Source organism: Camelina sativa, chromosome 13 (genome assembly GCF_030686135.1).
Source record: "Camelina sativa cultivar CO46 ecotype springtype chromosome 13, ASM3068613v1".
Lineage (NCBI taxonomy): Eukaryota > Viridiplantae > Streptophyta > Magnoliopsida > Brassicales > Brassicaceae > Camelina > Camelina sativa.
In genome coordinates, this window is record NC_141892.1 from 21,298,451 (window position 1) to 21,322,964 (window position 24,514).

General features: G+C 33.2%; 3 protein-coding genes across 3 annotated transcripts; 2 read left to right on the plus strand and 1 right to left on the minus strand.

Moving 5' to 3' along the window:
- Positions 1-7,591: 7,591 nt before the first annotated feature.
- Positions 7,592-10,356, plus strand: LOC104737059 (polyadenylate-binding protein-interacting protein 12). Its single transcript, XM_010457153.3, has 9 exons — positions 7,592-8,539; positions 8,725-8,835; positions 8,921-8,965; positions 9,053-9,125; positions 9,210-9,322; positions 9,423-9,482; positions 9,559-9,675; positions 9,748-9,809; positions 9,903-10,356. Exons 1-9 carry the CDS (start codon positions 8,180-8,182, stop codon positions 9,961-9,963), a joined length of 1,002 nt encoding a protein of 333 aa, XP_010455455.1. The 5' UTR covers positions 7,592-8,179; the 3' UTR covers positions 9,964-10,356.
- Positions 10,357-13,676: 3,320 nt separating this feature from the next.
- LOC104737060 (GTP-binding protein BRASSINAZOLE INSENSITIVE PALE GREEN 2, chloroplastic) lies at positions 13,677-16,000 on the plus strand. The gene is made up of 3 exons (XM_010457154.3): positions 13,677-14,987; positions 15,089-15,256; positions 15,479-16,000. The coding sequence occupies exons 1-3, from the start codon at positions 13,758-13,760 to the stop codon at positions 15,884-15,886; spliced, it is 1,806 nt and encodes a 601-aa protein (XP_010455456.1). The 5' UTR covers positions 13,677-13,757; the 3' UTR covers positions 15,887-16,000.
- A 146-nt stretch (positions 16,001-16,146) lies between these two features.
- On the minus strand, positions 16,147-17,476 carry LOC104737061 (uncharacterized protein At5g39865-like). Its single transcript, XM_010457155.3, has one exon. It carries the CDS (start codon positions 17,305-17,307, stop codon positions 16,279-16,281), a length of 1,029 nt encoding a protein of 342 aa, XP_010455457.1. The 5' UTR covers positions 17,308-17,476; the 3' UTR covers positions 16,147-16,278.
- Positions 17,477-24,514: the final 7,038 nt, after the last annotated feature.

Genomic DNA, 24,514 nt, shown 5'->3' on the forward strand with positions numbered 1-24,514 from the left:
GCGACTTGTGGCTGCAAAGAAGAGAGAACAACAACATGATGTCGTAGGATTCACAACACGTCTATTCAACAACCTGAATATATTCAGAACAACAGTCTTGAGTCCACAAAAGCTTTTGGTTATGTAACACGATCTGCTCCTCAAAAGCCTCTACAAGGTTTCAAGAAGACTAAAGAAAGAAGTTTATACTCACATTGTGGTCGGACTGGGCATGAAAAATATTATTGTTGGGAGTTAAACGGCTACCCGGAATGGTGGACAGAACGCTCGAGTAGAGGAGGAGGTCCTGGCTCCAGAAGTGGAGGAGGACGTACTTCCAACTATGGAGCCGTTGGGTGTGGTCGTGGTTATGCCACAATTGCTCATATTACGAGTCCTCATGCTTCCGCATATCCATATTTTTCAACGAAACAATTGAAAATTTTGGAACAATTGGCAAAAGAGAAGAAGCCTACCACTTTGGATAAACTTTATGGTAAGATTAATAAGGCTATGATTCTTGATACATAAGCATCCCATCACATGACGGGAAATTCCTCTTTACTAAAAGACGTTGTCTCTACACCGCCATGTTCAGTTATGTTTGCGGATGGAAGTAAAACAATGTCAATAAATATACTTGTGTTTCGTGTTTTTGATGACATAGTACTCGATAATAGGTTATACATTCCAGCTCTTAATTGCACACTCCTTTCAGTCTCTAAGCTCCTCAAACAAATAAAATGTGTGGCAATGTTTATTGATGATTTTTGTGTCTTATAGGACCGTTTTTCGAGGATGCTGATTGGAAGAGGTGAAGAGCGTGATGGGGTCTATTATCTTCAATATGTGGATGTAGTACGGGTTAACAAGGTTGCGTTGTAGTGTGACTCGAATTTGTGGCATCAAAGATTTGGACACCCTTCTTCTATAGTTATTTCTAGTTTACCTATATTTCTGGTTTTAAAAACTCCGCTAGCTACACCCCTTGTGTGTGTTTTACGGCAAAGCAAACAAGAGAGATATTTTATGATATTTCTAAGAAAGCAATGGAATGTTTTTTACTAATACATGTTGACGTATGGGGTCCTTATCGAGTTTCCGCATCATGTGGAGTCGTTTATTTTTTTACTATTGTGGATGATTATTCTAGAGCGGTATGGGTCTATCTTTTGCAGAAGAATTTTTGCATATATGCAAAAAAAAACAGTTTGGGAAGTATGTTCGTATGGTGCAGAGTGACAACGACACCGAGTTTATGTGTTTGTCTTCGAATTTTCGAGAATGGAGTTATACATCAAACTTCGTGTGTAGACACGCCACAACAAAATGGACGTGTGGAGTTTGGTCATTTTTACTGGTAAAAGAGAGAAGCCGTTCTTAAGAGTTTTTGGAGATTTTGGTGCCTGTTCTTGAGAGATCTTGCCTGTGGTGTGGAGATCTGTGGTTGGGATCGTAGTAGGAGCTTGCTAGGAGCCTTTTTAGAGAGTTTATATCCAGTTTTCGTTATTCTCAAAAGTGAGTGCGGGATCATGGCTGATCTAAGCGAACTGATGGTTGTTTTTGTGTGACTTTTGAATGTCGTTAGATCTCTACTATTTCAAGTTCTCCTACCAACCAAGTTTTGGAGAGAAGTGATCCTAACCGCTGCATATCTTATGAATCGCACTCCAACAAGATTTTACCAAGGTAAAACACCATATGAGTTGCTTTTTGACAAGAAACCCTGTTATGACAATTTGAAGGATTTTGGTTGTTCATGCTACGTACATCGAAGGTCTCGTGATAAAGAGAAATTTGGGCATAGGAGTCGTTCTTATATTTTTGTTGGTTATTTGTTTGGAAAGAAGGGCTGGAAGGTTTATGATCTTGAGAAAGTTTTTGGTCTCAAGAGATGTGTTTTTTCAAGAAAACATTTTTCCGTATGTTGAATAGGATAATGAGAACGCTCAGTCTCGTCTTCAAAATCATGTTGATGATGATTGGATTGTTATCCCCGAAACCATATCTATCGTAAGGGGGAATGAGACTGATGGTGGCGCTTCTCATGTTGTTGCTGAAGTTGTGGAAGAAAGTAGTGTGACGAAGACCTCCACACTATTGGTTGTGGAGGAGTCTTCTTCATTGCCATTAATCACGGAAGTCTTTTCTTCCGATGATGACACACCGTCTTCTCCGTCTGTTGATGAGACTAGTCCTTTGAGTGAGGTACAAGAATTCAGAGTTGGGAAACGAGTGGAATTCCCTTCCGTCAGGTTACAAGGATATGTCACATATAATGCTCATTTTCTTGAAGGGTTACATAACGCCTCATCCGACTCCAGTTCAGCTTCCTTGACACCGGTTCAAGGTAAGACACCTTATCCTCTCACTAATTATATTTTCGATGATCTTTTCTCACCTTCTCATCAAGTATCTTTAGTTGTTATGGTTGCTGTTATTGAAGCAACTTCATATAAACAAGCTATTAAAGATCCATAGTGGACAATGTTATGAGAACAGAGGTCGACACCCATGAACGACTTAATTCTTGGGATGTTGTTGATCTTCCACCTAGAAAAATTGTTATCGACAACTAGTGGGTTTATAAGCTTAAGTTTCATGCTGATGGCTCGTTGGAATGGTACAAAGCGCGCTTGGTAACTTGTGGTAATCGCCAAATTGAGGGCAAGGATTATAATAAAACTTTTCCACCCGTTGTGAAAATGTCCATGGTACGTGGTCTTTTGTGTATTGTTGCTGCAAATAATTGGGTAGCTCACGAAATGGACGTGCATAATGCTTTGTTCCATGGTGATTTAGAACAGGAAGTCTATATGAAGTTGCCAGTTGGTTTTCGCCATTATGATACTAATAAAGTCTGTCGCCTCAAGAAATCGTTATATGGGCTCAAACAAGCTTTGCGATGTTGGTTCGCTAAGGTTACCTCTGCCTTAACCAAGTTTGGTTTTGTTCATTCCTATGCTGATTATTCGTTGTTTACTTATTCGCGTGGTGATGTTGAGCTTTGTGTACTCGTCTATGTTGATGATTTGCTTATTTGCGGAAATGATACTTCGTCCAGGGTGGCTGGAGTGCCACTGTTTAGTAAGTTAGTAATTCGCATTCACTTCCGGGAAGGTCACCCATCCTGAAACTACTCCAGCTCAAGGTACACTTTGGTGATATAGGTGACCAAATCAATTCTTTTAAACCTCTCCGCAAATCTCTGAAAGCGGGGTGTCACAACTCTGATCTCACTCTTACAGTCTATTGTGATGCAGATTTCTCTACTTCTCCTCTTACCTATGGTTAACTAAGTGGGTATGTTATGTTTTTAGGTGGTTCGCCTATTTTTGGAAAATTGTCTCACGATCTTCCGCTGAAGCTGAATATCATGTGATGTGCACTGCTTTAAATGAAGTGTTATGGCTTAAACATATTGAAAGGGATTGTCATGTAGTTTGATGCTGTTCAAGATGGAGTTCTGACAACGGTTCTTGTTCGTACGGACGAGCAGCTTGTTGATATACTTACAAAGGCGTTAGGAGGTGTTCCGTTCACACGATTACTGTCCAAATTGGGCATTTGTGACCTGCATGCTCCAACTTGAGGGGAAGTATTAGGCTATATCATAGGTTATATTATATATTTTCCTATTCTAGATAAATAGAACAATAATAGGAAGTTGAATAACTTAATCCCCAAGGTTTACTTAATGCACAAGTTAAATTCTCTTTAAAATATATAGGGTTGTAATCGTATTCTATTGAATAAGAAAGAAAGAGAAGTTTATTGTAAACCTACCCACTTCTTGTTTCACATACAACTAGTTGGATTATGCTGGCTACAAATTTGAAAACTACAAATTGTAGAGAAAAACAATTAGTCTGTTTTTTAAAAAAATATATAAACTGAAAATAGTTCATGATTTTGTGATCACTCGGTTATCGCTGAGGTTAGTTTCTAAAACATTGGTGTCAATGACCATTCGGTTTCGGTTCGGTTGTATTCAGTTTCGGTTAATTTGGATCTAGTAATATCGAAATTAACCAAATAAACTTAATATAACCAAAACTAACTGAATATAACCAAAATTAATCAAATATACAATAACAAAAATACAAAAAAAAAAAGGAAAAATATTGATTCAATTTTAAAAAATAGTATTTAACTTTGTAAATTCAAAATAATAACATTTAAATATATTGATTATTTAAAATATTAAATTGTTTTGAATCTAGAATTAATTAATATTTTAAATTTATTTTATAGTTTTGCATAATATTAAGTATATAATATTTGGTATCTTCTAGATTTTTGGATATTTCGGTTAACCATTTAATTGTCGGTTCGGTTTCGGTTAGTTTGGATATAGATTTTTACTAACCATTCGATTATTTAAGGTAATTCGGGTAACTCGTTCGGGTTCGGGTATTACCCATTCGGGTTTAGGTAAACGGGTTTAGAAAAATAGAACCCATTGGATATTTTTAGATATATGGGTTCGGTTCGGTTTGGGTACTATCGGGTTCGGGTCGGTTTGGGTTACAAAATTTAGAACCCGATTAGTACTCGAACTACCGGGTACCCGAAAAAATATAATTAAATTTAAATAAATTTTGACTTATGTGACAAAATATTTTAGATATTTTGATTATTTTTGATATTTAGGTATAAACTAAATGAAATATTCAAAATTCTAATCATAATTTTGGGGTAATTGCATTATATTAATGATAAATTAATGATAAATATTATAAATATATTTATATGTTTGGGTTTAATGGGTATCCAAACGGGTATCCGATATTACCTGACCCTAATTCGAACCCACACATATTAGAAAATAGAACCTAATAAAGTTTTATAGGTAAACTCGTATTCAACCCGAACTCGGTTTTTCCACTTGGGTTCCTGATCAAATATTGGGGTACGATTTTTATGCCCGATAATTGTATTTTTAAATTGATGAAATCATATCCATGGTAACTGTTATAGCGTATTGTTTAAGAAAACATATAGTATAATATACATCAGGAAACTATGCATTCGTTTTATGCCATGTGTCATTTCAGTAGTTGCCATTCACCTTATCATCACGTTAATCCCAACTCTCAAGTACTATATTTTTGTTACTTATTTACTAGAGTGGGAAACTTGTAGATTACTTTTTTTTTAAAGAAACTTATAATCTTATCAAGGTTAGTTTTTATTTATTGTTAATATGCAAATGTAAATATAATCTCTGTTATTCTGTCAAATTAAAATGGGTTCGTATATTGGCTTCATAAATTTATTTATGTCTTGTTTTTGGATGACATAAATAAATAATGCCAAAAGAGTACATATATTTTTCTAGAAAATATGTTTTTGTATAAATGAATACTATTAGAGATCGTAGAAAAAATGATAAATTTCAACTCAATCAATTTCTAAAGTAATCGGACGTGTGTGATGTGATCTCACACTCAGATAATGACGTCATCCAAAAAGGTGTGGAATTGACGAAGTTAGCCTTAACGGAATGTATTTTTCTACTTAAATAACAAGACAATGTATTTTAAACCTCAACCATTAACAAAATTCAAATAAACTATCTGAACTTTATTAATAGTGTCAAAATTAGCATTGACTAATTTAACCATTAGTCAATTGTCAAAAATAATGATGTGGCATGACGTGGACGCTGAAAGTGCATAATTAGGACGCTGACGAGACATATTATAATTATGGAAATTAACTTTAACAAAATTAATATTATTTGGATTAAATTTTTTTAAAATATCTTTTAAATCATGAAATTAGTAATTTTATCAATCTATTGCAAAATTAAGTTCAATGAATATTTATAATTACAGCTCTTATAAATTATTACATCATTGATTTTTCTAAACCAAATAATATTATTTAGATAAAAGAATTACAAAAAAGACTTTTCTTAACACATGAAATCAATGATTTATCAACCTATTGCATAATTAATTTCAAAAATATTTCTTAATCAAAACACATAGCCAATGATTTTTTTTTGTCAACAACTTTAATTGATCAACTTAAATAAGCCAATGTGAAAGAACATTGTTTACATACTGTTTTTGTTAATAATTTCTGATAAGTTTGGTACCATTTATCAACTAATTAAGAAATATTCTTTTGAATTATTTTTTAAAAATCATTGATGTTATAACTAATAAGAGTTGTAATTAAGAAATATTCTTTTGAAATTAATTATGCAATATATTGAAAAAATCATCGATTAATTTTGAAAAATATATTGTGAAACTTTTATGCAAATAAAATTAGTTGGTTTAAAAATATTAAGTTTGTTAATAGTAATTTTTGTAATTATAATTTTCACGTCGTGCCTCATGAGCGTCCAAGTTATGCATTATGAGCGTGCACATCATGCCTCATCAACATTTTTACAGTTGACTAATATTTAAATTAGTCAAAACAGATTTTAACACTACTAATAATAGTTCAGGTAATTTCTTTGTACTTTGTTAACGGTTCAGGTTAAAAAATATAATATCTTATTGTTTAGTAAAATACATATTTTAAATTGTTTGGATTGAGTGTGCAAGCTGATCCAAAGATAAAGATTTATTGTGGAAAGTACTGAATGGGGCTCTCGCTCTCCCAGTTGCGAGTGCTCTAAGGAGTAGAGGTATAGCAGGGGATGATGTATGTCAAGTATGTGGAGAAGAGGGAGAGACAATAAACCACATTCTGTTTTCTTGTTCTTATGCCAGACAGGTTTGGGCATTGTGAGATTACCCTTCTCCTGACCTTGGATTCCAAAACGGAAGTGTTTTCTCCAATGTCTATCACCTATTACAAAACAGGAATAATGATCTTTGGCCTGCAGAGCTTAGAAAAATATTTCCTTGGGTATTGTGGAGGATATGGAAAAATAGAAACTCCTTATGTTTCGAAGGTAGCAGTTTCTCCCCTTTAGCAGCCATGGAAAAGATTCATGAGGATGTTGACGAATGGTTTGAGGCTTAGGTGAAAGATAGTGAAGATTTGTCTGTTTCGTAAATAACCCCATTCGATCATCAAGCAACAGAGGAGACGGAACCTTATTCCTCTTGGTCTAGACCTCCAGAATCTTGGTTAAAGTGCAATGTGGGATTTTCATGGTCTAATAGATACAAGATTGCAGGTGAAGCGTGGGTGGTTAGAAACGATGAAGGAATAGTCTTTTTGCATAGCAGAAGAGCTTTCTCAGACATTCGAGATAAGGATGAAGCTGTTTTCAAAGTCTTGGAATAGGCAATGGAGAGCATGGTTAATCATAGGTTCTCTAACGTGGGTTTTGCCGTTCAGGACAAAACTTTGGTTGGAGCTGTAAATAGGCCTAAGGCATGGCCATCGTTTAGATCTCAGTCAATGGAACTAAGGAGGATCTTAGAAGGGATCAACGGCTGGGTTGTGGAGTATGAGTTGGAGTTAGACAATAGAGGAGCGGATCCCATCGCTCAAAGCGTCACTAGTGATTTAAAGATTGCAGTCTTATATTGCAGTTTCTTATCCTCAGTAGCTCCGATTAATCTTTGAGGAAGAAACCTGCCTCTCCTCTATTTGTTGAGGTTTTGGGTACAAAAGGAGGAATTTTTTGGTGCTATGCATAGATAGTTGGTAGAGATTGTAAAATCGTAATTTCCCGGTTTCTTACGGAGGTTTAGACTGTTGTAATCTCAAGTGTACGCATGAGCTTACCAAATTAATATATAAAATCAGTTGACCAAAAAAAAAATTGTTTCGATTGAAATATACTTTTTCTGAGTTTGTAGGTTCAGGTTTGCTAAGATCTAGCTCTATCCAAAACTTTGCAGAGACGTGATCTCTTCTCCTCTGTCGTACGACCGATTTATCTACTTTATCTTTATCCAATCGTTTTAACATTTTCACCACGGTATAAAAAGTAAACATTTTTAAACTCAGATTTATTTTTGGATTTTAATCCCATAGGAACCTCGCTAATGTTTCCCATCTAATCAAACTTTATTTGCGATTAATCCTTTGGTTAATTACTCTTTTGTCCTCTTCTTCTTTCTTCTTCTCTCTTCTCTTTCTTGGTAGCTCTCCCCTTCTTCTTATAGCTACTGTTCCCTTTTTATTCATTTCTCTTCCTCATATCTCTTTACTTTGATCGTTGGGTTTTGTCTTAAAAATCGGATTTTTAGTTTCTAGGTTTTGTTCGATTTCTACGATCATGGCGGTCGTCGGAGCTGATACTACGGTGGTGGAAGTTGGTGGTTTAATCTCTTCGCCGTCGCCGCCGTCTTCAGTCACCAGTCAAGAATCAGGAGTCTCTTCTAACAACAGCGATCACGGCGGAAATGGAGAGATCGGAGTCCACGTGGCGAGATCCGACGGTGGTGAGAGTTTTAAGCGTGATATGAGAGAGCTTCATGAGCTCTTATCTAAGCTTAACCCCATGGCTGAAGAGTTTGTTCCTCCTTCTCTTACTAAGCCAGTTGTTAATGGGTTTAACGGTGGTTTCTTCGCTGTTAATAATGGTTTTGGTATTGCCGGAAATTTCCCTGTTAACGAAGACGGTGGCTTTCGTCGGGTAAGGACATGACTCTTTTGTCTCTTATCTCTGTGGGTTCTTTTTTTGGGATTGTTATTACAATTACTCTTTAGGGTTTTTGATAGATTTATCAAATTTGGGTTCTCTGTTTCTTATTTTATGTGTTTATAAGTTGGAAAAAATCTCACCTTTTTTTGTGTCAAAATGATTTTATTTGAAAACAGAAGAAGTCGTTCGGACAACAAGGGAAAAGGAGAATGAATCCTAGGACAAGTTTGGCTCAACGCGAAGAGATCATTCGAAGAACTGTCTATGTGTCTGATATTGACCAACAGGTTTTTAAAAGTCTCCACCTTTCTTTAGTGTTAAAGTCTTTACTGTGTGTTTTAACTTATTCTATCTTACTCTTTGGGTTTAAAGGTCACTGAGGAGCAGCTTGCTGGTTTGTTTATCGGCTTTGGACAGGTTTAACTAGTTCATCTAGAAACTCCTCCATCTTTGTTTGTGGTGTGTTATGTTTCTGTTGTTGACTATATATATTTTGTTATTTAGGTAGTTGATTGTCGTATATGTGGTGACCCTAACTCAGTACTTCGGTTTGCTTTCATTGAGTTCACTGATGAAGGTACCATTAGTTTTCATAATCTGTTTTCTTGGATTTGTGTCTGTGAATGGTTTGTTTATGGTTTGGTCATTTTGGTTATTGTAGTTGGTGCAAGGGCTGCGCTGAATTTGTCTGGTACGATGCTTGGATTCTATCCTGTGAAGGTTATGCCTTCCAAAACAGCTATAGCACCGGTTAACCCTACGTTCTTGCCGAGGGTGAGATTTTTTTCTTGTGTTTCACCATATTCTGAGTGGAAAGTTATGGTTTTTTTAGAATCAAGATGTTGATTTTGTAGTCTTGTTTTGGTTTTTTTAGAGTGAAGATGAGCGTGAGATGTGTGCGAGAACTATCTACTGCACTAACATCGACAAGAAGGTGAGTTTTTCTTCCTCTGCTGAGCTATTCCGAAACTTAAAAGGAGCTAACTTCGATTAGTTTCACTTTTCAACAGCTCACTCACGCGGACATCAAACTCTTTTTTGAGTCTGTGTGTGGAGAAGTGTACCGTCTGAGGCTGCTGGGTGATTATCATCATCCAACTCGCATCGGTTTCGTTGAGTTTGTCATGGTAAAGCACCTCTTCTTACGGTTGTATCAATAGATTAAGCTTCAAAGTACTGATCTTTTACTCTTTCTGCAGGCTGAAAGTGCAATAGCTGCCCTCAACTGTAGTGGTCTCCTTCTTGGTTCTTTACCGATAAGGTCCAAAGAACAAACCAACTCTTAAAACACTCTCTCTATATTGATTATGAATCTCTGAACATTAAATCGTATTTTGATGGTTGGATTATGCAGGGTGAGTCCGTCAAAGACACCTGTTCGTTCCCGTGCTGTCCCGCGACATCCTATGCATTAACCGTTTAGCTACACAGGCTTTTATATATATTTCTGCTCTTCCACAGACATGTAGAGAATGTTTGTCTGAAACTTTTCTTCTGGTCTTTTGCTTTTCATTCCCCTATGTAATGCTGTGAAGCTTGATGATGATGCTTCTGTTGCCTTTTGCTTTTGGGATCGTTTGGGTAAATCTCTTAGGGAGAGTTTTTTTTTTTTTTTTTCTTTCGATTTGGGTTCCTACGTTTAGATGTTTACCACAGTCCAGAAGAGTAAAACACAGAGAGAGGCTTTTGAAGAAGATTTGTCTCTGTTTTAATGGGCGCTTTTAGTTATTTATTTTTACTCTTTACCCCCTGAAGTTGTTAAAAACTTGCTTTGTTGCTTAAAATGTTTCCTACTTTTTAGAGTTAAACAACTTGCCTTATTGTCCTTGTTTAGACGATTTAATCAAGAAAAGTGTTAGGTACATAGTAGTCTGTGTTCATAGTTGAAAAAGTCGGTTTCTGTTTTCATTTTTTAAATTCAGAAACGAGAATGCTGTTTGTCACAAAAAATGATCAATTATAATTATCAGATAGAAAATTATAAAAAATGAATAAACGTGAGTATATCATATTGAATGAGTCTATATTTTTAACAATCAGTTAATTAGGTGTATATGAAATTTAACAAAAAAAATAAAGACTAATTTGTAGGTAGTATATTTATAATATATATTGTCATGTTAACGTCGAGAATCAAAAAAGTCCTCGCTAGAAATATACAAACTAGAAATATCATAATTCAGAAGCATTTATAAATTTAACAAAGAAAAAAAAGAAGAATCTTGAAATTCATTATTTTACCTTTAAAACTTTTAGATATTTCCCAAAATGTTAGATTATTGTTTGTGGTCATACTTCATAAGTCAAATACTCGGAACGAATTAAATTTATGTTTTGGAAAATATCTAAAACAGTTTAAATTGACCTAAAAAAATTCTTTGGAAAATTGAAGCTGAGTTATTTCGTTTCTCTTTAGATTTATCTTTTTTTTTGTTCTCCTTTGATCAGTAAATATCAGTCAAATGTTGAATTGGTCAATGTAATTTTTTTACTCCAATTAATTGTCAAACAAGTCAACTTGGTCAGAGTTGCCATTTTTAATCGAATAGTTAAAAAACTCCAAAGGATAATATTGTAATTTGCAAGTATCACACGTCAAGCGTATGTGGTGGCTCGTTGCATTAACAACAGTGCTTGATCCATCTTTGCGTTTCTCGAGAGATGTGGTGGCTCTCGTTGCACTCATCTCTCGTATTAGCTTTGACACCTTTTGTACTTTTCCAAAACACACAAACAAACAAAAGGTCAAAAGTGTTGTGTAATGATGCTAATGACTTTTGTAATAATCCTATCTACAGTACTTCTATAGTTCTATCCATACAAATTTTCAATACATTCAATATTTATAATCTTTTATAACATGTTTATGTAGTATTATTTTTTTTAATAATACTAATATCTTCTTATTCATATTATTTCAGTTCATCAATTAGAAGAAAAGTAAAATCATAGTATAGTTTTCTTTTAACTTGTGTACAACATGTCAAAATAAAACTGTTTTTGAAATAAAGGAAACAATTTTGTGATTGGTTCAATTCCTTAAATTAAAATGTTAAATAAATTTTTGCAGAAAAATAAACTTAATATACACATTTTAATTTAAAAGCTTATAAAATGAGATAGAGTAAGTAATAAATATACAATGAAATAAGCCACAAAGTATATTGCAATTTACATTTTAGAAGTTTTATTAACATGAACAAAAGAGTAACGAGAGATAATTATAGAGGATTACTATGTTATAAATTTTTTTATAAGGAAAACCATTTTAACATTTTTTATATAATCTAAAAAAATTATGCAAATTTCGTATTTTTTAAAATAAAAGATACACTAAAAAAAAGTTGTCACTCTAATCAATAAGTTACAATAATAGAGATAATATAAGATTTAGTTGCTGAAAAAAAAAATATAAGATTTAGTTTTTAAAAACTGCATCAAAAAATAGAAAATGATACTCGTTGAATCAAAAAAATGTCTTAAAACAAAAAAGTTAGATGTTTGATAACTTTTTTAATATTTAAGTAGAGTCTGGACGTAAGTTTTAGGGCAATTGTCATAAATATCGTTAAAATAGGTTTTTATTCCAAAAATACCACAATTTAGTTTTTTTTTCCAAAAATACCACTAAAATGTAAAATTTTCCAAAAATACCACATAATTGAATTAAAGTTCTAATACTAAAAACTAATTCCTAAATTCTAAATACTAAATCCTACCCCTAAAAATTATACTCTAAAACTAAATGTGTCAACCCAAACCTAAAAAAAAAATTATACATCCTTAAAAATCAATTTTTTGTGTTTGTGATAATTTTGGAAAAAAAAGTATTTTTGGAAAAAAAACGTTTGTGGTATTTTTGGAAAAAAAACTAAAATGTGGTATTTTTGGAAAAAAAAACTTTTTAAGTGGCATTTAAAGGAATTTCTCTAAGCTTTATATGTATTGGCATTATTTTGGTAGGTTAACATATTCAAATAAAAGATATTTGACGGTTTCATATGGAAAATAGTGAAAATGAGCTTAAAGCAAGACTTGTGGAAGCATGGCCATGGAACATAATTTGCAGCAAGGAAGTGCACCTATATTAAATTCCAATTCGATGGGAACTTGGACATAGTTGCAGCAATGAGATCATGCAGTTTTTGATTGCTCTAAATCCTAATCCATGATTCTCCATCTTTTCAACTTACTCTTCAAAGGGGGCTACTACCATATTGTATCATTGTATGTTGCCTCTTAGTTCATTGGGTATTTTCTTTTGTTTAATCAGAATGGGCTTTTGTAAACCTTTGGCCTTCTTTTTTTTTTCTTTTCCTTCGGCCTTCTTACCATTTTTGGCCTAATGCAAAAATTGTTTAAAAGACACTTCGCTATAACTATTTTAATATTATTGAATTTAGACTTAAACTTGAGTTCTTCTCCCCCTACTAAGTAAAATTTTCTTTCTACTCAATGTAACCCAATCAAACAGTGAAAACTAATGATCAAGATCTTTACAAGATCCAAAAATAACATGAATCAAAATGTTTTAATTGTAATTAGCAACATAAATCCAAAAAGGTAGAAAAATTCAGCTAGAACTTATACAACCAACTCGAATTTTGATACCATATAACCCCTAAAATATCAAGAACGTTGCATTTTTTTGCAATATTATTTTTCAAAAATTAAATTTTAAGTTTTTCTAATTGGTGAGAAAAACATGTTTTTAGTGGAGTTAAAAAACATGTTTTTAGTGGAGTTATTGACAGTCAATAAACAGTTTCTTAAAAATCAACTCAATAATAGTAAGTTTTAAAAAAAAAAATTGAGTTTTTAGGCTTCATTAAGGATTTATTTGAATATATATCCCAAATCGTATAAGAAATTTGAATATCTACAAAAAAAAATTTCAAGTATTTGAAAATTTATTTATTGAATAATTTTAAAATTAAATTATTTTTAAAAAAACTCAAATTAAATATTTTCCCCTACAATTTGTTTTAATAGTTTAGATGTACTATCACATATAATAATATGAGTATATCACATACAATAATATGAGTACTTATTTTACAAAACATTAATATTACAGGTACTTTTTCGCAATTTACCAAAACTAAAAAACACTCGTCTTCCTCCTCCCACAGAAACAAAACAAAACAAAAAAACCTAAATTTCATTTTCCTACTCGTCTCTTCGTCGTCGTCGTCACCGTCAGAGTGAAATGCTTTCTAAAGCAGCGAGAGAGCTTTCGTCAACAAAGCTTAAACCTTTATTCGCTCTTCCTCTCTCCTCCTTCAAATCCTCCATACGAAGCAACACAACAAACCCATCTCCTTCATTTCTCAATCACCCTCACTTCACCACTACATCAAAATCCCCATTTCTTCGTTTCTACTCTTCTTCTTCTAATGTGCTTCCGCTAAACAGAGATGGGAATTACAATGACACCACTTCAATCACCATCTCCGTATGCCCAGGCTGTGGAGTTCATATGCAAAACTCAAACCCAAAACATCCAGGTTTCTTCATTAAACCATCAACAGAGAAACAGAGGAACGATTTGAACCTTCGTGATCTTGTACCAATCTCTCAAGAACCTGAATTTATAGATTCAATCAAACGAGGGTTTATCATTGAACCAAACAACAGTTCTTCTGGCTTAAACCCTAAAGACGAAGAAACAGAACAAGAACCATCAGATGTTAGACCATTGGTGTGTGCTAGATGTCATTCACTTAGGCATTACGGGAGAGTGAAAGATCCAACAGTTGAGAATCTACTTCCTGATTTTGATTTTGATCATACTGTTGGTAGGAGACTAGGTTCAGCTTCTGGTGCTAGAACTGTTGTGTTGATGGTTGTTGATGCTTCTGATTTCGATGGTTCTTTCCCAAAGAGAGTAGCTAAGCTTGTTTCGAGAACTATTGATGAGAACAATACGGCTTGGAAAGAAGGGAGATCAGGAAATGTACCTAGAGTTGTTGTTGTAGTGACTAAGATTGATTTGTTACCTAGTTCGTTGTCTCCTACTAGGTTTGAGCATTGGGTTAGACAAAGAGCTCGTGAAGGTGGGTTAAGTAAGATTACTAAGTTGCATTTCGTTAGTCCTGTTAAGAATTGGGGAGTTAAAGATTTGGTTGAAGATGTTGCGGCTATGGCTGGGAAGAGAGGACATGTTTGGGCTGTTGGATCGCAGAACGCAGGGAAAAGTACGCTTATTAACGCTGTTGGGAAGGTGGTTGGTGGGAAAGTTTGGCATTTGACTGAGGCTCCTGTGCCAGGAACTACTTTGGGGATCATGAGGATTGAAGGTGTATTGCCTTTTGAGGCTAAGTTGTTTGATACTCCGGGGTTGTTGAATCCGCATCAGATCACTACTAGGCTTACTAGAGAGGAGCAGAAACTTGTTCATATCAGTAAGGAACTTAAACCAAGGACTTACAGGATCAAGGTCTGGTTTTATAGATTGAATGTGTTGTTGGCTTTTTGGATACATGTAACCAAATGTGAGATTGTAAATTGGAGTTTTTTTTTCTTTTTCTTTGTTTGCAGGAAGGTTATACAGTGCACATTGGTGGACTGATGAGACTTGACGTTGATGAATCATCTGTTGATTCGTTATATGTAACAGTTTGGGCGTCTCCTTATGTTCCACTTCACATGGGGAAGAAAGAGAACGCTTACAAAACACTTGAGGACCATTTCGGTTGTCGATTGCAGGTAACAGCTCTGGCTTTTTTTCAGTTGTAGATGATATTTTTGTATTGAACACCATTGAGATTACAACGCTGTGATATGAAAAAAACATAACATGAAGACCATTTCGGTTGTAGATAATTATCAAATTGTAACTAACTTGAACTAGTTAGGATCAACGCTTGATTTGAACAGTACCCTTGATACAAGTCTTAACCTTTTTGAACATTTTGATTCTTGATGAAGCCACCAATTGGAGAGAAGCGTGTTGAAGAGTTGGGAAAATGGGTTAGAAAGGAATTCAGAGTGAGTGGAAGCAGTTGGGACACAAGTTCAGTAGATATTGCTGTTTCAGGTCTCGGTTGGTTTGCGATAGGACTCAAAGGAGAAGCGATTTTAGGTGTATGGACTCACGAGGGGATTGATGTCTTCTGCCGTGACTCATTGCTCCCGCAAAGATCACACACTTTTGAAGACTCTGGTTTCACTGTCTCCAAGATTGTTGCCAAAGCTGATAGAAATTATAACCAAATCCACAAAGAGGAAGCGCAGAAGAAACGAAAACCCAACAAGTCTTCTTCTTCGGATTCTGTTTCCGACAGAGAACATTGCCGCGAGGCGTCACAGCCTTCAGATACAATACCAACAATGTAACTCTTCTTATAAGCTAATTATCTTTTTCTTGGTTTGTTGAAATTACTCGTTCTATGAAATTCACCAAGATTGATGTTTCTTTTTCCTTCTAAGCTTTATTTCATTCATAGAAAAGGTTCATTACATCGACCAGAACCAGGGTTGTATCTGAACACTAGAGTTGAACCTATTGTGATCGTATATAGCAACCAATCTCAAACTGAACAAGTTTGAAGAAGAAGATGACATTGTAGAACATAAAGAAGAAGAAGAAGATGACATTGTAGAACATAAGAGGATTTGTATTGAATTATACATAATGGATCATCAAACAAACATAGATAGGTTTGGTCTATTTCACCCCATAAGCTTAAGAGAGACACAAATAGAAAAAGAGTGAAAAATCAGAACTCTCAGCTGCAAATAGGACATGGAACAAGACCGTTCTCGTTACACTCATTACATCTCACAACCACAGCAGCACTACCCCATCCTTTCACCATCTTACAGCTTCCATTACACCTAAAACACGGCAAGAAAAACAAACCGCCGCACCCATCACAAGCGCCGCTCTCGCATCCTCCTGCTTTCTTTTTCGGAATCCCACTGATCAGCTCTCCGAAAGAACCTTCCTCAACTAGTCTCAACACTTCCTCTGCTCCACCAATGTACCTTCCCTTCACGAAAACCCTAGGCGGCAATGCAGTAGCAGCTCCATCATTCCCAACTCTCTTCGCCATTAGACTCACAAGCTCTTCTTTAAAACCTCTATCCATAGACACATCTCTCTCACAAACCACAACACCTAAACTCTCCACGGCGCTTCTCACAGCGTTACACGCCTCAAACGTCTGACGAACACCGCGCAACGACGTCGTGTATATCACCACACGGTTCTCTCCTCCCGGAGGACAAATCCTCTCAAATCTCTCCGCCGATTTCAGATCCTTCAACGGTTTCGTAGCGTTTCTCCGATCCGAATCATCTCTGTTCGGATCTAACGGTTTCAAAACGTCGTCGTTCAAGTTTTTTCTAGGGTTTCTCCGATTAGGTTCAGAGTTCTCTTTGTTCTCTCCGCCGAAGACTTTATACTTAACCGGAGTCTTCGGAAGAGGAGTGAATCGGAAACTCTCGCCGTCGAGACCAGACATTAGTGCCCATGAGTTAATAACCTCCGGTTCAGACTTGATTACCCTTGGCTCAGACCACAATGACGACTTAGATTTAGTACCGATCTTGAATTTCTCCGGCGGTGTCATAGGCATGTCGGATGAGAATGCGGCGGAGGAAGGAGGAGGAGAAGAAGGAGGAGGATCGAGAGTTAGAAGACCGTAAGTGGTGGAGGTGAGTTTGACGATGTGGTGGCCAAAGCCGGAGCTTCCACCGCCGATTTGAGGGAAGTCTTCGTCGTGATTAAGGAGGTTCGAGGAGACGCAACCCATTATCACCGGAGATTTGTGTTTTTTTTTTCTTCTTCTCGAATTTAACGCCGGAAACTTCCTTTATTTTTTTGTGAGATTCAAAAATGAGTTTTTTGAAAATTTTTGAGAGGAACGGTCGAGTAAGTGAGATTAAAGACAAAAGCTCTAAAAGTGGGAAAAATGTGACTTTTGCTTTGGCTCTGAGGAAAAAAATCAACATATTTATTTATTTTTGTGATTGTTTTTGAAGTAAAGTTAAAGATGTGATTGTTTGAAGAAGATGTAAAGGTTTAAACTATTTGTTTTTTACTTTAAAAATTTGAATATAGTTTTTTCTTATATATATATATATATTACGTTTTTTTTTTTAAGTACATATATGAAACTAACTTTATAAACTGTAAAAATTTACATTGTCCAGCTAATGATCTTAAGAGCAAATGTTTATTTTTTCATATATATATATATATATACATTATATTGCGTTTTTTTTTTGGATCAAATGAAATCTTACTATAATAATTGAGAAGTACAAATATGAAACTAACTTTATAAACTTTTAAAAATTAAATTTTAATGCTATTGATTTTAAGAGCAAATGATTCATTTTTCAGTAATGGTAAAAAAATAATTTTAATATCAAACTAATAATTTTTTTAAATAATTATTAATTTCCAAAATATATATTCTCTCTCTATGGACGAGAAAATTAATATTTAATTTTAAAAAATTGTAAACCAAATAGAATTTTAAAAAGTAAGATATAATTATATCTAAGTATCTAAATTATTGTTTTAATAACCTATATTTGGAAGATTTTATTAAGATTTTAAATTATGATTCTCTTATCATCTTTCTTTTATTTCATTTAAAAATTGTTTTGAATTATCATATAATTGATATGATAAATAAATATGTAGTTTTTTTTCTGCATATGTTGTGATTTGAATTCTTATAAACAAATATATATTACTCAATCTATGAAGAAAAATGTGTGTTTTAATGTTCCACATCGCGGGTTGGTAAAACTAAATTTATGTGGTTGATAAATTAATAAATTTTAATTGCTCACAATTAGAATACAATAATTAATATTTTTAATTATTTCACAAAATAATGATGCAAATACAACAAACAATATTAAATGGTAATATACATCAAACAAATTAAAATACTATAATATTTTAAAATAATTAGTATTTAAAAAGATATATGTAGATTTACCAAACAATCGTAATTTTAAAAGTAAATACTTTCTCAAACAAAATTAATTTTTAAAACAAATATAACAATAAATTTTATTATTATATCATAATTTTTGGAGCAAATGTTGATTCGTGCTTTATAGCATGGGATATCTCCTAGTTATAAGATTAAAAGTTAAAACAATTATAGGTATGATGGTTTAAAAATGTCTTGAGAGGTATATAAGTGTTTTCAATTGTTTTACAGTTGATTATTTATGATATATAGTGATGAAAGTTTTTTATAGACACATTTTTTGTTGTTGTTGTTAAAGCCATTAAAAAACAAGTTCAAATTGTTTCTTTTAAAACCTTTATATACAGATTTGTTTTCTTTCCAGAGGATCAAACTCAAGTTTGAAGTTATAAATTAAAAGTAAAAACGGTTATAAATAGGATGATATAAAAATGTCTTGAGAGGTATATAAGTGTTTTCAATTGTTTTACAGTTGATTATCTATGATATATAGTGATGAAAGTTTTTTTTTTTAAATGCGTCTATTAAAGCCATTAAAAAACAAGTTCAAATTGTTTCTTTTAAAACCTTTCTATACAGATTTGTTTTCTTAGTTGTGCTATAATGCAAGCGGTTATTTGTTTGTGAGAAATTAAAGAGATGACTTTTGTTCTTAACCGCAAGATGATGATAATTCTGAAAGGTTGACTAGCAAATTATAGTTTCATCAATTTCGCTATTGGTTGATTGAGATTTTGAGATTACATAATCTATATCTATTTTAACATTTTTATTCTAATTTGGATCTATCATCCCTTCTAATAAGTGGGTACATAATAATCTAATATCTAGAGGTTTTGACTGGTTAATTGTCAATATGAATGATTGATTCACTTGTAGTTGCCATGATATGTTTGGACTGTTAGGTCAGTTATCAACTACATTATTTTTATTGTATATTGCATTTTCCATTATTGTTTTTTGGCATTTGCTAATTAATAATTATTCTAATAATGACTTAAATCTCAAATTTATAGCATTTGTTTGGTTTCATCAAAGGAAATACATGCAATTCTATATAGTTTTCAACTAACAGTAGTATTCTCTTTAGGCTTACCAAATGTATCTACAACGATATTATTCTGAAACTCATGGAAAGCATGTTGTCATTAAATCATGTAATAAAGTCAACAAAATAGAGAACATTGCTCTCCTTAAATCAAATGCAGTGCAATTACGGTTGAAAGAACACATGAGATTTTGAAGAAATGTTTTGGATATATGTTCTTTCGGCAGCGATGTGGCAAATCAATAAAATGTTTGTAATATTATAATGTAAAGTTAAGTTAAAGATGTTGACTGTTGAGTGACTGGAGTGGAAGATGTCTTTCATTTTGTTGTTAAACCTTCTTTAATTTTTTCTTTTGTTTGTTATCACGTTATTAAATTAATTAAAAGAACATGAACATTCCGATTAATAATATTAAAATATTTATAATTTATTAAAACCATAATAATAATAAAAACATTACAAAGTTCAAAATATTATTTAACCAACTGAGATGACTAAACTTCTTAAAATGTCCTTAAAGGGGAGGTATTGGTTTAGGATTTAGAAAAAATTTTAATGACTTTAAAAGTTAGGTAAAATATGTTGTTATTCAATCAAGACTTTTAAAAACTCTTTAAAAATTTGGTGTTATTGGTTGTGGATTTGTAAAAAGTTATCTAAAATCTTGATAAATCTAGTGTTATTGGATTAAGAGTTTTATAAAGTCATTAAAAGTTTTATGTTATTCAAGTAAAACAAAAGAATCTTGGATTGTTAATGCATTCAAATTTTATGTTATTGGTTTAGGATTTTCTATCATTTCCTTCATAACAAAAGTCATGAAAACTCTTTCATCAAATAGAAAGATTTTACAAGATTAGAAAAAAAAATCATCAAGATTTTAAAAAACTTCCTAAACAATCTCTTAGAATCCTTCATTTTTAACTTTCAATTTTCTATGATTCTAACAATCAGCAAGAACATAAAGTCATTAAATTTTTTTCTAAATCCTAAACCAATACCTCCCCCTAAGTTTTCATTTGTGTAAATGATGTAAGCAAAAGAAAATTTCCACAAATTTTAATTAAAACATTAATGATATATATTTTTTTTTAATTTTCTCTAAGATCCTAAAGAGGAAATAAATAAAATAATTTAATGGGCATTTTTCAAACTTGGACATGAACCCTAACACATTCACGTTTTAGGCTCTAAACTATAAATGGGGAAAATATTTATTGATAATAATAGATGATTTTTTTTTTTTAAATTGTGATTATCTTCATTCCCCTTTTATCAGTTTATGAATTCTTACATTTTTTATAAATCCACTTTCATTGGTTTATGAGTTTCGACATTCTAGGGGATGTTATTAGATTCTATTTTATAAAGATTTTTGAAGAGTTCAACAAAATCATTAAAAGTGAATAAGTGAATGATTCTTAAAGGTGGCTAGTGAATTTTGTTGATTAGTTTTCTAAAATCTTGTAAAGTAATCCAAACAATCTTTGTATTTTTTTAAAGAAAGTGTCTACAATCATGAACCAATAACATAATAATTGAATTCGTTAAATTCTTTTGTTTTGATTGAATAACACAAAACTTTTAATGACTTTATAAAAGTCTGAATCCAATAACCCAACTTTGTTAAGATTTTAAATGACTTTTTACAAATCACAAACTAATAACACTAAACTTTAACATAGTTTAACAAAATCTTGATATAATAACAACAGATTCTACATAACATTTAAAATCTTTAAAACTCTATTCAAATCTCAAACCAATAACCCCTACTAAATAAAGTTTACTGTTGAATGTTGATTGTTTCATGATTTTTAAGTTTCTATATTACTGAAAAGTTTAAAAATAGGATTAAACATATTTCCAAAAAATAGAAAATAAATGGGCTAAAATATGTACTTTCACATACAATAGTTATTTTAGCCAATTTGTCTAATCACGAAGATATGCGATATGTTTGGGTTTGTATCTAATCTACTTACCGTGCAAAAAACTATGGGAAAATTAGAAATAAAGGATCAATAAAAAAAAAATTGCCCATCTACACATATTTTTGAAAATGATCATTTTTACCTAAAATACCCATAGAAATTGAAAAACCCAAATTTAACAAGTTTTAAAATGTGAAATATAGGAAAATAAGTAGATATACAATAATAGAGGTAATATAATTTTTTACAAAAAAAAAATTGTATAAGTTGTTTTTTTTATGGATAAAATTTGATATAAAAAATTTAGAATACGTCATGGATCAAAATAATAATAATAACCTCATGGGGCTACTAGTGGTTGGATAATTCGGAATCATCATGGATCACCTCTCTCCTGGGGCTCGTCGGACTTAGGCTATGCAGGATCGTCTCTGGAAGCAGATACAAAAGCCCTACTTGTCGGTTTACAACAATCATGGATTTGAGGTTATACCAATATCATGTTCGAAGGGGACTGCTTAACTCTCATTCACATTGTAAATGGTGTAAAGAAGAACAGGTTTCTAATCAACTTACTCCATGATATACACTACTGGAATTCAAATTTTGTTTCAATTTCGTTCTTATTCACAAGGAGAGAATGTAACACTGCAGCTCATGTTTTAGCAAAATTTGGCTGTCATAATAGTAGTTTTTACTCCGACTCTGTAACTTTGCCGACATGGCGTAGAGATACTCTTTGTAATGCCAGTTTTTTTAAAAATAAAGTATTCTTTTGTGGAAAAAAAAATTAGAAAACGTTTTCTGCTGTTCTGAAAATTTAAGATGATGTGTTCTAACATTTTGTACATGTTATACTAACTTCAGGAATAGTTTATGCTCTAAATAGTTTAGGGGCCCAAAATTCTGAATTCTACAAAATTCAGAATTTGTATTCTACGGTTTACTCTATGTTCTAAACGGTTTAGTATAATCTTTCTACGGTTTACTCTATGCTCTAAAATCGTTAGAATATGTTTTATTTCTTTTTACTCTATCTCTGAGAAAATTAGTTGACATTTACTACCAAAAAGTAGATTGTATACTCTGAAAATTTTAGCGATTGCTAAATATAGAAAGTGAATATTTAGAATAGGAAACTCAATATTTATCTAATAATTAGGTAAGATCGTAATTATTTGTTAAGATTGTGTTCTACGAAATTTAGAAATAGTTTTCTAACGATTTTAGAAATTTTTAAAACAACCTTAATCGTTTAGTGCACTAGCTTATGGTGTGTAAAACTCTTTTCTCCCTTTTCTTTTCACCATTTTCGAGCCATGGCAATGCACATCTATGTTAAGAGTGGTGTGTGGAGATTGTTTGATAATCATGAGTGGAGATTTATTATTGATGAAGAAAATCGTGGAAGATTACTAACTTTGGAATCGAGTACAACACATGAAGAATTGAAGATTATAGTTTCAGAAGCCTATGGAATAGAGCCTAGTATGGTTGATATGGAGCTAAGTTTTTTACCCACAGATCTCATTGCTGATTGTCCTCCTGTCGTTATGATGAATAATAGTCAGGTCACAAATTTTCTTTCATACTATAAAAAGAAGAAAACAATAAATTTGTGTGTGACAATCAAAGGTGGTGTTGAGGATGTTGGGAGCAGAGTCAAACTGGATTTGAATAAAGAACCAGGGGTTTCAAGTGATGACGATGGTAGACCGAATGGAAACCTAGCTTTATTTGTGGGTACTGATGTTGCCAAACAGAATGATGTTTTAGGGAAAAAAACATCCGACGAGAACGCCGGTTATGGTGTTGGAACATCGATCAAAGGTGTGAGCATAAGGAAGGGTCAATATTTCAAAAGCAAAGAAGTGTTACAAGCAACAATGGAATTGTATGCGATGATGTACAACTGTGACTACAAGGTTACAAAATTCTGGTGTACTCGCTGCATAGAGGAAATTTGCAAATGGAGTCTTCTTGCTGAGTGTTTAAATGGATTTACGTGTTTCAAGATCAACAAGTTTGTGGGTCTCCATACTTGTGCTCCTTCAAAGAAGAAGAAATTTTGTAGGACACCTTCATCTAAAACAATTGGACATCTCATTATGCAGAATTATGAGGGTGTATTGGAAGGGCCTAAACCGAATGATATCTTTAATATTATTCGTACAGAGTATGGTTGTGATTTAACATACTCTCAAGCATGGGAGTCTCGCGAGTACGCAGTGAACGAAGTTAGAGGAATTCTTGAGAAGAGTTATTGTAAAATACCAAAATACTTGTACATGATACCAGAAGCGAATCCGGGTACGTTTACAAATTATGAAGTTGATTGCGACAATAGATTCAAATATCTGTTTATGTCTTTTGGTCAGTCAATAAGAGGATTTTACAAGGGAATGAGGAAAGTTATTGTGGTTGATGGAACATTTCTGAAGAACAAATACAAAGGAGTTCTACTAGTTGCTACAGCAGTAGATGGGAACTCTAATTTGTATCCAATAGCATTTGGAATTGCTGATTCTGAGAATGATTATTCATGGGGGTGGTTTTTTGAGCAACTAAACGTTGTTATTGGAGATGATAAAGATTTATCTTTCATATTATATATGCATGTCCTGTGGGAAGGTTGTTAAAGGGTTGGGACCAGGGTTCGAGGAACGCCTGGCGCACCAATAACCTACTCATGGATTTGAATGAATAGTTACTGTCCACGGTGAGGGGTTAGGATCGATGCCCTGCAAGGCCAGCTTGGGGACCGTTGGGGCGGCTAGTGGGGGGCTAGCAAGGTCCACGAACAGTCCGTTGGGGCAGCTAGCGGGGGCTAGTGGGGTCCACGGGACGGGTTGTTACAAACCTCCTCTCCTTGGAGAGAAGATTATAATGCCGATCTTCCTAGAGCTTCAGGTTCAGAACAAATCTTGCAAATTAGTACTTGAGATAGTTTAGGAAGCAACTGAAACAGGTAGGCTCCGGTAATATTCACTCCATATAGATAGGGTCATAATGCCAGTCCTCT